General features: G+C 42.2%; 1 protein-coding gene and 2 long non-coding RNA genes across 5 annotated transcripts in view; 2 read left to right on the forward strand and 1 right to left on the reverse strand.

Moving 5' to 3' along the window:
- Positions 1 to 15,133, reverse strand: part of CD226 (CD226 molecule) — a 63,342-nt gene that overhangs the window by 13,477 nt on the left and 34,732 nt on the right. For both annotated transcript variants that reach the window (XM_017649649.3, XM_073213207.1), the window contains exon 3: positions 13,944 to 14,291. In XM_017649649.3, the coding sequence (XP_017505138.3) occupies positions 13,944 to 14,291 (348 nt within the window). The remainder of the gene's footprint in view (positions 1 to 13,943; positions 14,292 to 15,133) is intronic.
- LOC118968786 (uncharacterized) lies at positions 1,631 to 13,946 on the forward strand. Of its 2 annotated transcripts, none has more exons than XR_012121274.1 (4): positions 1,631 to 4,540; positions 12,586 to 12,820; positions 13,148 to 13,246; positions 13,449 to 13,946. It is a non-coding gene; the product is annotated as an uncharacterized lncRNA (long non-coding RNA). The 2 variants fall into 2 exon arrangements; XR_005056638.2 differs by having other exon boundaries at positions 13,724 to 13,946.
- The window catches only part of LOC140843463 (uncharacterized), a 49,166-nt gene continuing 48,130 nt past the window's right edge, over positions 14,098 to 15,133 (forward strand). The window contains exon 1 of the long non-coding RNA XR_012121276.1: positions 14,098 to 14,221. This is a non-coding gene — a long non-coding RNA (uncharacterized lncRNA). The remainder of the gene's footprint in view (positions 14,222 to 15,133) is intronic.

A 15,133-nucleotide genomic window follows, 5' to 3' on the forward strand; every position in this document is an offset into this window, starting at 1 on the left:
CTTAGATGAAAAGAAGCCTGTAAGGCAACAATATGACTAAACTTTAAAGTGGTGATCTTCAGAGAGTAGACGTAAAGGGAATTGTTTCTTAGGCTTTTTGATATTTTCCAAACTTTCCAAATGATGTATTGCTTGTATTAGGAAAAAAAAGCACAGAAATTTAAAGGTGCTTAGAATAATCGCCAAATTTTAGTGGTTATATTTAAGGTACAAGGGTAGAGAGCTTCTCTGGAGAAGCACACTCACTATGCTTAAGAATTAAGTTGGCTTTTGACAAATCAAAAAGTCTAAAAAGTCTAGAGACCGAGAGATCTCTGAAATACAAGGGTTTTTGAGCTTTACACAGGCAACCAGAAAAGGGACTGAGTCCTGGGACAGGCAGTTTCTGCTCCACCGGCAGCAGGTTTGGGTGACAGAGACAACGTGTATATCCGACTCAGGAAATGGGGCGTTTATAAGGGCTCAAGAGAGTGCTTTAAATTCACATTGGCTGCAGATCGGGAAGGTGGGCTAATGCAAAGTGGTGGGGCCCTGGGGACAAGGGGCTAGTCCACAGAGAGGGCTCGTGGGCTGCTTGTTGACAAGGGTCAGACACTGGTCACACACAAGGGGATGCGGTGGTCCTGGGGTCCTTCTAGAAGCTTCTTGAAAGGACTTCCTCCAGGAGTGTGGAGTTCCTGGTTAGCTCTGCCCCGCTGCTACTGCCTGGTGCTGTTGTCTCATCTCTCCCTCTTTCTCCCATCTTTAAGTCACCTAATTTAGGACATTTCAGAAATTTTCCTTACCACTTTTTTTATTAAGCTCTAAATTATATGAATGAAGAAGTAGAAACGACTGAAAAGTATGGCCATTTGTTTCACACTGCACAATTACAGATCCAAACGTCAAATTCATTACTTCATGTGAAATACATTACCTTTCAACTCGCCTAGTAACAATTCATCTGTTGGAATCAATCTGTTTATTCACTCTTTTAACCCCGTTGTATTTCAAGGCATGCTAGGATTCTGGCATTATAGATAAACTGGTGGGTAAAAACAAATTTGGTCCTAAGAGAAAAACACTTAACTTGAGGAAAACTGTTTCTCTCCTCCCAAATTTCTGACACTGGCTGCCCCAGTGCTAACACAGAGCCCTCCACACAGGTGAAGGACTTAGTTCCCAAACACCCACCCCCTTCAGACTACAATCACAGTAAAGGCCGGCCGCCTCTGAGCATCCAGCCATGAAGCAGAGGTTCCCAGGACTGCGCCTCAGGTGATAATTCACTGTAACTGCTCACGGAATTCAGGGAAACTTACCGTTACTCACCACAACTGGTTTATTATAAAAGATACAACCTAAGAATAGCCAAGCGGAAGAGATGCATCAGGTAAGTTACTGGCAGGATGGTTGGGGGGTGGGGGGGCGGTCAGTGCACAAAGGGCTTCCGTGCCCTCCAGGGGTGTGCCACCCCCAGCGCACCTCCCTGTGTTCACCAACCTGAAAGCTCTCCGACCTTGTATTTAGGGCTTTTATGGAGGTTCCAACACATAGGCATGATTAATTAAAATAATTGGCCATTGGTGATTATTTCAATGCCCAGCCCTTCTCCCCTCTCCAGGGTCAGAGGGTGGGGCTAAAAGTTCCAACTGTCTAATCACATGGTTGATTCCCTGGCCACCAACCCGGCCCAGAAGCCAGCTAGGGGCTGTGAGCCCACAGTCACCTCATTAACATACAAGGCCATTGGTCCCTCTGCAGATTCCAAAGGCCTTAAAAGCTCTTGTGTCAGGAACAGGGGACTGAGACCAATGGTTATAGCAAAGAGGCTCCCTGTGCCCCTCTCTGAGGAAATCACAATGGTTTAGGATCTCTGTGGAAGGAACTGGGGGCAGAGACCAAACATTTATTTCTTACCATATCACAGTACCTGATTTCAGAAGCTTACATTATTTTGCAAGACCCTGAACGACTTAAAAACATGCATTCTCCAGTAAGAGATGAGGATAGAAACACGGGAGTCAGGTGGGGGTTCAGCCACACGCCAGAGATGTCACAAAACGGAGAAGCCAGCCCAGCGCCCATCCTGCTTCTCTCCTTTCAGTGCCCTCCCTGCCGCACTAGCACGCCCCATCTGTGCTTGGAACCAGGCTGGTGTGACCGCACAACCAGCTGGGCCCTGGGTGGCTGAAAACGAAAAGGAAGAGCAAAAGGGCAGAGATGTTTCAGGGAGCTAATCAATAGTTCATAACATCCACTTTTTCCGAAGTCCTGCTGACAGATCTTAGGTTGAGTGATGTCAGCCCTCAAGCCCCTCTCCTAAAGAAAGAAGAATTACTGTCTATTCTCAGCAAACACTTTTTTGCTGATTTTTTTCCCCAATTTCATCCTGATGCTGTGTTGATTCATAGGAGGACAAGAGTGTCATGAACCATAAAGCCATTATTTTCCCTCCCATCAAAAAGATAAATACAGTTAAAACAATTTAAAGCACGTCAGTGAGATATATAAATGAATAATTTACTACAGGATGGTGACCCTCCAGCCTACATTTCTACCAATGACAAGTATTTATGGCTGAGTTATAAACCCTTCGAAAGGCTCATGATAGAAATGCTGCCAGGTCCTTCCCTCAGCATGCTGCAGGCAGGAGCAGACAGTAATGTCTACTGTTTACCCTTTTGCAGAGTTTGGGTGGGATTAGGGAGCGAAGAAGTCTAGGAACTCAGAATCTAAATATCTGGCCCCAAAAGCATGCTAGAAAAAACCCACAGATCCTAACCCGCTAGCCAGTCCTGGGTAGGTCACAGTAGGTATCAGTTAAAGTTCCTCTTGCTTTCTTAGCTTATTTAAAAGAAAAGCAGAAATATTAGATCTCAGCAATATACACAGTGCATGAGTCCCCGCAGGGTAGAGGTGCCTGAGCCCATGGACTCCGGGTTATCACGTAGATTCTAATTTGTGTTGGAAATATCCAACCTTGGTCCCACTTTAGACACAGATTTGCCCAAAGAACTGAGATTGAGGAGAGAAGCCTTGGGGCCTCGTCCTATCTTCCAATTCTTTTCCCTGGAAGACTTCAGGGTGACACTTGACCTCCCACACACTTTTTTGGCAACTGCAAAATGATGACAAAAATCAACCATAAGTGTGGCTATGGGGCTCAGACTAACATTTTATTTACATACATTCAAAATTAAGTTTATATAAATAAGTCATTTCTATTCTTTTCCTGTTGAAATGTCTTATTGAACTAGTAAGACATAACAGAGGATGCTCGCTCCTGTAACTAGACTCATCTCCCTTGGGAAAAGCAGAGGTAATATTGACAAACATGTACCAAGCAACTGCGGAAGACCACTGGTAGGAATGGCAGCCTGAAGTTTGTTGAACTTCCCTGTATGCCTGAAATATGCATCAAGTGGATATCGGTATGGTAATATTATTCCAAGTTTTCAAAGGTTAACTTTCTTTGTGCAAATCAATTTCATACTCCTTGTATTTCAGAAACCTTTCCCTGTTTTATAGCAAAAAGGTCCTAGGGAATAAATTATTTTCAGAGAATAAAAGGACCGTGACATCAACCTCTACTCTTTCTTTTGAGAGAAGGACAATTCTTCCTTAAAATACAAGTACTACCAGAGTGTAACTGAGAAACGAAGACACAGAGAAGCTCAGTCATTGTGCTATAGCAAGCCAGGGAGGGAAGCGAGCTTCCAGCTCAGCGCTCAGATTCTGCTACAATGGTGTCGCCTCTCTCGCTGGAAAGTGGCTTCCCAGATGACTTAAGCACTCTAAGACTTTACAGCAGTTGAGAAACAGTCGAACACATGCTGTAAGGTGACCCTCCTCAGTATAGGATGACTGCATTAGCTGCTCTCTATATCATGACGTGTGTCGCGCTGTCCTGCGCACCACACTGCTCTGCCGCGGCTGGCGGGCACCAAGGGCACCTGATTGGGCACAGGAGGCACAGGGCTGGTGCAGAAAATTGTCAAGGCTGACTCCATCATATTAGATATCTCACCTCTTTTACCCAAATATTGCTTAATGTTGTATTTCTTGAGCATGTCCTTCACTTTTCATAAACATTGATTATTTCAAGGAGACTGTATTTGTGCATCCCGAGCCAGGATGCCAAGAACTGCACATATCTTGCTCACTTCCCTGGTGAATTAGCAGAACAGAGTTGATGCAGCGGGCCCAAGGCTGTTGTCCTTAGCCTGCTTCAAAGGCTGGCCCTCTGCCTAGGGTGCAGGCGCCTGGACTCTTGGAGCATTCCCATTGGGCGGTTTGCTGTGTCTGAGCTGCTTACGTCAACAGTGTGGCTATGGCTAGACCCTGCTTTCCTTCTGGGACGTCGCTCAGTCCCTCTGTCTTTGCCCTGTGAGCCTTTTCCCTGTGCTGATCGTTGTTTTCTATACTGCTGCTGTAATAATACGAGCCATCCTTTTGGACTGTAATCATCGAGGAACAGGGCCCCCAGCTCTCTGGGGGGGTAGGAGGCTGATGTCCGCAGGTGCCTTCCCCAAAGGCAGACACCTCCTGGTGGAAAGCGGTGAGTTCATTTTACCTTTGGATAAAGACAGCTTCCACTGAGGGTCACCCCACGTGCCAGGTGGCCCCTGGTGGGCTGTGTGTGACACACGGTGCCATCAAGTCCTCTACTTGAGGACTAGTTACTGTTTGCCTTGAGCACATATGTAATGAGCTGTATCTGCTTTGCTCTATAAAAGGTGAGATTTCTTTCTGTCTTTGCAATCTGTTAGCAGATTGCCTGTGATGCGTATCACAATTGTGGTTTAATGCTTATTCAATGAGAAAATTGTTTTCATTCTCTTCTACCTTTGTGGAGCAGTTTTCTGGGTAGGGAGGAGGGTTTTTCCTAATTATAATTCCCTAACACATTGTTATTATTACTGTTGTTTAGCCAAGTGTAGCTCTATATTATGGTGTCACCATTATGTTTATCCACTAGGACATAATAGGAAATTTTTCAAATGCTCTACTGAAATCAAAATAAACATTTTCCCCATGTAATAGAACACAGTAGGCATACCATACCATTCAAACATTGTTTATATTTCACTGTTCAAAATAGAGGCCTATAAATGTGAGAGAATGTAACTATTCAGAATATTTTAATATAGAAAGTAAAGCACTTTTTTTTTCTTGGGAGATTTTAGAGGTTAAGCTCTTGCTGTCCGTAAAGCTGGAGGAACTAGAATTTGGGTGGCTCATAACTCTGGCTCTGGGTTGTGTTGGGGACTCTGAGAAGATTCCTGGGAAGTTGCTCAAGGGAGTAGACTTTCTCAGTGGGCAAATCTGGTGAAGACCTTGGGGGCAGGTGCTTTGCAAGACCGAGAAGCTATGGGGTCGCTAAGCTATCACCAGTCCCCCTACTATGTTCCCGGTGTGGACTGACTACATCAGCCACCAGCATTCCCCTCCAGCCCCTACCACCTGCTATCCGACTTTGCCCATCCTTCGTGTGCTGTGTGGAAACCCTCTCTCACAGGACTCCATGATACCCACAGTCCCCAGCAAAGGGAACAAGTCAGTGGAGAGCCCCCCGCAGCCCCACACAGCACCTGTGATGACCTGAACAGACTACTAAGCACACAGAGATGGAAGAAAATATGGGAGGTCAAACTCCGTTCCTTTGCTTACACTTGCTGTATATGGGGTTTAATTTGAGATCTGGCCTTGCCTATCAACCTCCTAAAAGGAAGCCACAGGGCTCTGGAATTCTACCAAGCCAGCTTCTCTCGTGATGTACCTGTTGGCCATAGGAATGATTTTGTTCCCTTCCACTTGGAGCAGCAATTATGGTGCCATGGCTAAGAAAAGGAACTCCAAAGCTAGTCTGCCAGCTTTGACTCCCAGCCCCTCTCCTCACTAGCTGTGAAGCCTTGAATAAGGTCCACAACCTTCCCATGCCACCCTTTCCTCATTCATGAATATGTGGGTAATAACAGAGTTGTGGTGATAGCTAAATGAGTGTGACAGCTGAATCAGTGAATTCTCCGAGTGACCGGCACACATATATAAGCACTATATGTGAGCTCGTCATATAGTAGCCAAGACAAAGCCCTGTGACACTTAGTTCTTATAACTGTTAACTGATAACTTACCCCGTGGGCCCTTAGAAAACTTCAAAATTCAAACTATATGGCATTTATGAAGGCTTACGAATAAATGTGCTGCACATGTCATACAGATCATTTTAGAATATGAAACAGGCAGCAAGTTTTGGACTAAGCATTTACTTCCAAATATTCTATCCAATTTTAAATCATTTTACTTTTATAAATGTTTACTAAGTGCTGCACAAAACAGATGAAGGCCAGTGCCTGGCTTTAAGAAACAAAAGCTCTGGCAATAATTTCCAACTCTGCAGCGTTATGCTCTAGAGTTTAATTAGCCAACTGACCTCTCCTTTTAAAAATAGCCTGTGATTTAAATAGGAATTGCATGAGTATATTTCAAAGCTGATACTTTTATTTATTGGATCAGAGAGAGAAGACAGTAGTTAACATAAAACAACTTGTTTGTATTAAAGTGTTTGGGACTTGGCACATGTGATTTGGCACGAGTGTTTTTTTTATATGAGTATAAAATTGCCCCCACAGTCACATGTGCTTATTGAACATTCACCATATAGCAGAGTGAATAATGTGCTCACTGTTCCCCTTAGCAAACGTTCTCGGGTATCTTACTTCACAAATGTTCACACACACACACTAAGAGGGGAGAACTTTCCTCACTGCCTTGTGTGAGACACAGAGAACTGCAGGCATAGGACAGAGCCTACCTGCAACAGGACAATAATTCACACTTTGCAAGCATGTATTTGTATATTTGTGAACCTGCCTCCTTTGTGGCCCTGATTTGGGGGTCATGGGTTTACCCAGCCTGTCCTAGAGCTTCTCTGATATGAAGCCACAGAAAACATCCCACCCTTTGTCATGCACTCATCTCCTCTCAATATCCACTCCTCATGGGCCACCATCGCCATGATATTTTCATTCACTAGTTCACCATAGCTGAAGCCACTTCTCCGAGCCCACCGATCCAGCCGAGAGTGTTCACACTTCAACCCTGTATCTGTGAGAGGAATCTCTTCCTGTGGGTTAATCAAATGAAATGCCACTTACGTGTAAAGGATTATGAATGTCATTGTTACTTTTGAGTTCTAGCAAAAATGCAATAGATTAATTAATTCTGGAAATAAATTTTGGAGTGGCCAATTAAGGGTGTAAAGTATTTGTTTATTAAGGTTATCCAAGAACATTTCTCTGCTGAATAAATGTCTTTGAAAAACCTCTGAATCATTCAGTGCAGATAACTTAAAGATACATCTCTCCAAATGACAGATCTGTGCTTAACTTTCATTTCCCGTCATTTTAAACAGAATAGTCCTCTGCATACCTACTATGTCACCTTTGAATATTTGTCAAGAGTCAGGTCAGCACACTTTTGAAATACTTCAGTTGAAGGTGGAAGTAACTGTCTAATCAAATTGTAAAACTTAAGATTAGAATTCTATCCAGAATGAAATGCCATTAATATTATATGATGAACACATTTTTTCAAAATCTTAAGTAATTTTCTATTTGCCTTTGGGGAACACTTCACACAATCATCTATGTTCAGTTTCTAATAAGGTTCTGAGAGACAACAGCAAGCTTTTAACAATTCCTAGATGCTTTAAAAGAAAAATCTCATGACTGGAGTATAAATAGCTATCTTTCAGTTGAAGTCATTAGACAGGTCTCTCAAAGAAGTGTGGCCACAGATTTTTAAGTGGGAAGAAAATCAGTACATTTGTCTGAATTTGAACCCTTATCTGTACTCTGAGTTCCTAGGGAGAGGAAAACTTTAGAAAATTGTTTGAAATTCAGGCTGAGGATAAAGATCCACTTAGAGAAACTTAAATCAGTTGCTAGGAGTAGGTGCTTTCTAATACCACCAACTTACATTGTTTATAGCGGAGGTCAATTACAATTTGCTTTACATGTGTGAGCTAGCAACATACATGTAACAATGCTCCTTATGTAAGAGCATCATCAAATCAATTTAACATGAGCTCTTTCAACATTTCCTTCTCACTGATGTTATCCTGCTGATATTATTATCCAATTCAATATCATGTTTATCCACACAAATATGGTATATAAAAAAATGACTGTAGGCAAACATTCCAGTATTCTATGCCCTAGGAAAGATGAATGAATCAATACATGGGCTTACAAAACAAATTAACTGGCAGGTTGCATTTTTCTTTAATTCAATGTCCTGTAAAAGAACTGATTTAGGCAGAGGTAACTATAAAATACAATGACACAACAGAGGCGAGGCTCAGAACCTCCCCCCACCATTCTGAGAGAAATCTGCTGCATCCGTGGATGTTTTATTGCCCTTGTCTAGCTTGGATTAACACATAGTCTGCAGGCACACACCTGATCATCTACAATTGCTCTCTTACAACACTAAACTATGTTTTCTACCTTTATCTTGCATCTACCTACCACTTCAGTATTTTATTAAACATGATAATAATAAAGAGAGAAATGTGGGATCCACATATAAATCAAGTATAAAAATCAAACGAATATTCATATTTGAACTGACTGTTTATAGTTAATAATGCATGATCAGAACCGAAAGTTTCTGTGATGAATGCTCTTGTACTGTTCACCATGTAACTTATTCACTATGTAGGAATTTGTTCTCCATGTAAGAACTTGTTCATTATGCTTCAGAAGATTGGAGACTGATGAAAATTAGGCTTGGGGTGGATTAATGATTATACATTGAGCATTGAGTCCCCTATACAGAATTTTATTGTTGTTAACAACCATTTGATCAAAAAAAATAGGAGAGATGCCCTCACACACACAAAATAATAAATAAATAAATAAATAAATAATAAATAAATAAATAAAAATAAAATAAAGTACACACTTCCAATTGTAAAAGAAGTAAGTAACCGGGATGTAATGTATAGCATAAGGAATATAGTCAAAATATTGTGACAACTTGGTATGGTGATAGCGGGTACCTAGAATTATCATGTATATAAATGTTCAATCACTGTGTTGTACACCTGAAACTAATGTAATACTGTATGTCAACTACCCTTCAATAAAAAATAATTATCTAAAAAAAAATACAATGACATAATGGGCTATGATTGAGTAACCAACTCACTTATGATGCTGGAAATGGTATGCTTCATCTGGGTATCCAGTTATCACCCAGAATTTAAAAAGCATAACTAAATTGGGCTGAAAACTGCAATTAATCTGTTTCAGTAGAGGCTATTTTAACTTACAAGCAGTGACACTAATGCTTGGGATTCTGGTCCTGTGATTCTGTCATATAAATTAGCTGTCATGGACATTATTTTCTATGTAGGTAAAGAAAACAAAAGGCTGAAGTTCATCACACTATGTCATGGAAATGAACATATCTGACAGCCCAGTGCATGCCAGTTCAGACAGCTCCCACCCATGCCTATAATATTCAACATATTATAAATTCACAGGGGTAAGACAGAAGATTCTGGATTAATGAATCTCTAAAAAAAGAAAATCTCTTGTCTACAATCTGAAACTGTTCACTAAGGAGCAAAATGGTTGAATTTTAGCAGAATGACTTTATTTCTCTTCCTCAATATTCTCATAGTCCAACTCAGGAGCACAGAGTCCCCAAATCAGTAATGCCCACCAAGCCATCCATAGGCAAAATGTATGACCTATGGCCCTCTATCACTCCATGCTGTCTTTTTGCCAACCCTGCTTCACAGCAGAAATACAGGGGAAGATTCTCTTGGCTGTGATCCCACAATTTTTTAGTGAATACTTCTGTAATCTTCATGTGTAAACCCCATCCTCCAGGTCTGGTATCTAGCAATCATGCATCATTATATAAAATATGCAAAATACGGAACCTAAAGTTTTTGAAAGTTATAAATATAAACAAAGTTTGTGAAAATTTTCTCCCCAAACATTGCAGATCTTATGAGAGCTCAGGTTTCTTTAATCAGCAATCACTAAACCTCAAATGTTAGGTGGGATGAAAAAAATCTAGAAATCATTTAGCTAGAAAAGTTGAAAATAAAATGGACACAGCCCTCTCCTGGAGTACATAAAAATATTAATATACAAAAAAAATCATTCAAGAACACTTACTGAGCATATTCTGGAAAGATGCTTTGACAATTCTAAGCAGAGATGCTACAATGCCTCATCTCAAGTAATTTCTAACGTGAGGGTCTGAAGCATTGCAAACAGATGCAGTTCTTAAGCATACACGACTCATGAGTATACATTTCTAAGTTATAAAAGTTTGAGAAATTCAAGGTACTGAGCAGTTCGATGGCAGGGAAACAGTTTGGGCTTATGTGGAAAAATCTTGAGTGTGCAGAGATCTGAGTGAAACGCTGAAGTAAATGAGGTAAATTAGCAGGTTGGTCAGGAAGACAAGGAGGGAAGGCGTGACCGTCAAGGCACGGCAAGCAGAAGCTGGCACGCCAACCTGCCTAACAACGTCTCTGCCCCCTTGGCCAGGCCACCTTTGTGCCTGGCCATGCTGGTTGGGGGTCCATGGCCCGTCACCATGGCCTGTCACCAAGCCTGTCCCCCACCCAGCTTAGGTGTGCATCAGCCCAGAGGAAGGGACACCTTTTCTAATTTGCCTGCCCTGAGGAGGCACCGTTTGAGATTTGTCTGCCTGGAGTGGGCTCCTTTTTGTGGACTGTGTGTTGGTTGGGGGGTAGTCCAGTTTGGGAACTCCACCACTCATGCACTGGCTCCTGAAACTGACTCTTAACTAATCTCCTCTACCTCAAATTGCTCTTTTTTATTCTATATTCAACGATTTGACTTACACTTCCTTGAATATCATTTTGCTATCTTTGGCCACAGATTGGTATGGCTTTCACTGCTCTTCTGAGATCCAGAATTTCACCACTATCACGCAACTGGACCTGACTCCTACCCTGATCCGTAACTCGGCATCTCTGCACCAACCAGGGATTTGGATGCCGTCACCCACACACGACTCCCTTGTCCCTTCCCCCCTTGCACATTCTCTGTCACTCCCCCTGCCCTGTTTTGTCTCTTTCCTCTGCTCTGATCGGCAGTTGGAACTTGCTGGCTCTGCTGAGTGGCCTCATTAATGGCCGAAGTTTGGAGAAGGATGTGAGTGACTAAACATCTGCGGCCAATGGAAGCTTGTGCACAACTAGTCTCCTCCAGAAACTTTCTGAGAGAGATGATTTCATTCCGTTGATCCTCCCTCATTTCATTTTATTATCAATAAGCCCAAACCACAGTAGTCAGAAAATGTAGTTAATATTCAAAGACTCCCCAAACTCTTGCAGTGGAAACTAAAATACTTTTCTCATGACTAAGAAAAATTCAGGGGATATCAAGGGTCAAAAATTGGTTACTGTCAGTATACACAGTTTTCCCCCTGCTCCTTGCCTTTGGGGTCTAGACAAGTTTCAAACTCAGAAAAGTCAGTCTGGAACTATTCCCAGCTACTTCTAAGGTCCTGAGTGCAAAGGACGGGAGACAAGTATTTCTCTGCATTCAGTAAAGAAAGTCAGTAGTGAATTCAGGTTCCACTCTTGCTTCTGCCACCTTCCTACCCCATTCAAAATGATCTTGGTTGACACTGTGTCACCTTTCGGGTGACCTCTGGGTACCTGGTACCTGTCTGAAGATAAAGAAGGCAGGCAAAAGTCAGGGGAAGAACACTGCGTGTGTGTGAATATGAGAGTCCTGAGATCGCCCTTCTGCGTCCTGTAAAAGAAGTTGACGGGAGCCCAACCGAAGGATGCACGGCAGTGTATAGAATCTGCGTCGCTATCGCCTCTCCCTCGACAGCTGAAATAAATTAAGTCTGCTCCGCATCTTATAGCTGTCTCTCTGCTTTAATCTTCACATTGATTTTTACCCAAACAGCCTCAAGTCTTGAAATAATCAAATCACATCAGAGAAAATACAAGTGATCTGTTTTCATTTGTCCATCTGATTTCTTCATATTCGATCTTTATAGTTATTTTAAGACTCAGTTAAGCCATAATATACTGTCAACAGCTGTCATCTTCTGTCAATTATAAATGTGCTAAGGAGCCCATTTGAGGGTCTTCCAATCTGTGTCAAAAAGCCATTTTGCAAGTGTTCAAAATACATGGACACTAACAATACTGACCATTCCATTCCGTCGCCTTCACTTTTGCCACTGTTTATAGCTGTGTATAAAGAAAAGAGGTCGTTTGTACAAGAAACTTAGTCATGTTTGGTCAAGTGAAAGATATTTTATTAGGAAGAATTAAATAACTATACCTCCTAAAAATCTATTACCTCTTTCTTTATGATTTAAGGTATTTATAATAACTTTCAACATATAATGGACAATATCCTATTTCACATGTGTTTGAAAATGGTTCTTTTTGACTTTTTTTCTGAATAGAACCTTTTCTTGCTTTTCTCTCTGAGAGAAGATTAGTGTTACTGACAAATTTTATTCTGTTTCTAGCCATGTTTAAACATCAGTTCTATAAAAAAATGGTTTTGTTTTTGTTTTTAGGTAAATATATTTTGTACCTGAAGGAATGGAGTCAAATCTAAAGTGAAGAATCTGCTCCCCTTCCTCCCGCAAACATCCCCTCAGCCCTCTTTGGCATCAAGTTCTGCTAAGGAGGCCAGGCTCACCCACAGCACCCACCGTCGCGAAGGGTACAGAGAAAGCTTGCTGCGGCCCAGGGTGACCAGTGCGGGCAGCTGCCAGTCCCTGGCCGACGTCCTCCTGAGCTCACACAGAGGTGGGGGCTGCTGTCCATGCAGAGCCTTCTTTTTTTCCTTTCTGAGGCAGGAAGAAACATCAGCCTGCAGTGTAAATGGGGTCTATAGCGGAGGGCCAAATGCTAGGGAGCCTTGGCTCTGAAAGCCTGCATGCCAGCCAGGGCGCATGAGCTGGCAGAGAGCATCCGAATGAAAGGGAGCAAGATGGGTGGGTGATGCATGGGTGGGTGACAGATAGAAGGGAGGAGAAAGAAAGAAGGAAGGAAAGGGGAGAGTGAGAATAAACTGAAATAAGATTTCTGTCACCAGTAAAGATGAATTATATTCTCTGACATGCCCCTCTGAAGTGAGAAGACTCCCACGGCTTGGATGGCTTTCCTCCTCCGCTCAGCTGTAAGGCAGGCGTCTACACAGACTTCCACGGGCCTCGCTGCATTTGCACTTCAGTAAGTGAAAAATCAGTTTTCCTTATTCTCACACAGGTTTTGTGGGACCTGACGCTTAAACAATTTAGGGCTTCAATATGACACAGGAGACAAAGTACTAATACAAAATTAGTATTATTGAGCCTTGGGCGGAGCCTGCTCAGAGAAGAGGCCCTCAAGGTCAGCTTCAGTAGGTTCAAGGCTGGTCTGTTTCTGCTCCCAGGTCTGAAAACAGCCGTGGGAATCAGAGCGCCGATCTGGCAGTGGCGACCACATTATCAAACAGCTGTTAAATTCCACTCCACTCAACAACTGATTCAACAAATACCAACCTGGCACCATCTTGTTATTGCTGAGCAAACCGAAGAATTATAAAACCTAGTCACCATCATCAAAAAGTTTTAATGTAATTGAAAAAACTACAGTTAATACAGTTCGAACTTACTAGCTGTTGATAACTGTGTGTTTCAGACTTACTGAATTTTTTTTAAATTGCAGGTGGCAGATCAAGAAAATGAGCAAGATCTATTATTGTTAAATCTGTGATTTATAGATTAGCAAGATAAATACTAGATGCTAACTTTCAGTAACTGGCAACTTACCTAAATTCAATCATTGAAAAATACTTCGAATCTAAGTCATGAAAAGGATAACAGCAACCAATCCACAGAGGTTGGCTTTTTCCATTTTGATGGGAAGACATTCATCATCTACTCACCATCAGTGACGGTCAACCTCACCACGAAGCCTTCACCTTCCCCCGTGCTGGCCTGCAAGGAGCAGCGGTACAGTCCTGAGTCGGAGGCCACGAGGTGCGGCACAGTGATGGACATGCTCCCCATTCCCTGGTGGCAGCTGCTCAGGATCTGTCTTCGGTACTTGGAAATGTGACCTCTCCCTTGGGACAAGTTGCAGCTAGTCAACAGGTCAATCTGATGGGGCTGGATCTTCTCCCACATGACTTGTTGTACTGACCACTTCACTGGAAGCTGACAGGTGAGTGTGATGTTTTTTCCACGTTCTGACACCATGTGGCTATTTGATGGCACAGCTTTCTCAAAACTCTCTGAAATGAAGAAGCAAATGACCACACTTAGGTCCATGACTCTTTGGAAGTAAAGGTGACAGCCACTCAGAAGGGTCTCTCAAAATGATGGGTGATGTTATTTAACAGTCTTATTCCTTGTAATTGATACCGTGATAATGCATTTTATCATTATACCACATTTTTATAAGAAAAAGGCTTTTGAAAGTGGCTGGTACGTAAATAGAAAAGAGGATATGATTGTTCACACACACTCCCTGTTTTACTTGGTTAACCATGTAGCAAGAAACATAATCGAAACCCCTGGTGCTTTTCTTGGTAATGATCCTAGCAGGAGACTGGATTTCACAAGAATGTTCTGCAGTAATGCTGGGCTGGTGACTCAGACACCGACTTGAAATAAATATCCAGATTATAATCATACTGACTAAGACTTTACTGATCATAAAATAAATACCAAATCATTTTCATTGAATACATACATACGCTTATTTTTCAGATGTATAGATTATCTTATGCATTGATAGAGCAGAGACCCGTAGGTGATTTGAATTCCTGGGTGCCAAGAAAGTCCTCCATCATATTCCCACCTTCTTACCACCATAGCTGGAACACCTAGTACACAGCACTCAGTAAATAGCCACCAGATATCTAAATTGGCAGTTCCTCTAGTGTGACTCTAGGGGTCCCTGAATCCCTCTCTGAGATCTGCAAATGTAAGAACGGAAACTGTACAACTCCTAGAAGAAAACGTAGGGGGAAATTTCATGGCATTGGCCTTAGCAATGATCTCTTGGATATCATACCAAAAGCACAGAGAAGAGTGACTGCATCAACCTGGAGGATTCTGTGCAGCAAAGGAG

This window comes from Manis javanica, chromosome 9 (assembly GCF_040802235.1).
Source record: "Manis javanica isolate MJ-LG chromosome 9, MJ_LKY, whole genome shotgun sequence".
In the NCBI taxonomy this organism is placed as follows: domain Eukaryota; kingdom Metazoa; phylum Chordata; class Mammalia; order Pholidota; family Manidae; genus Manis; species Manis javanica.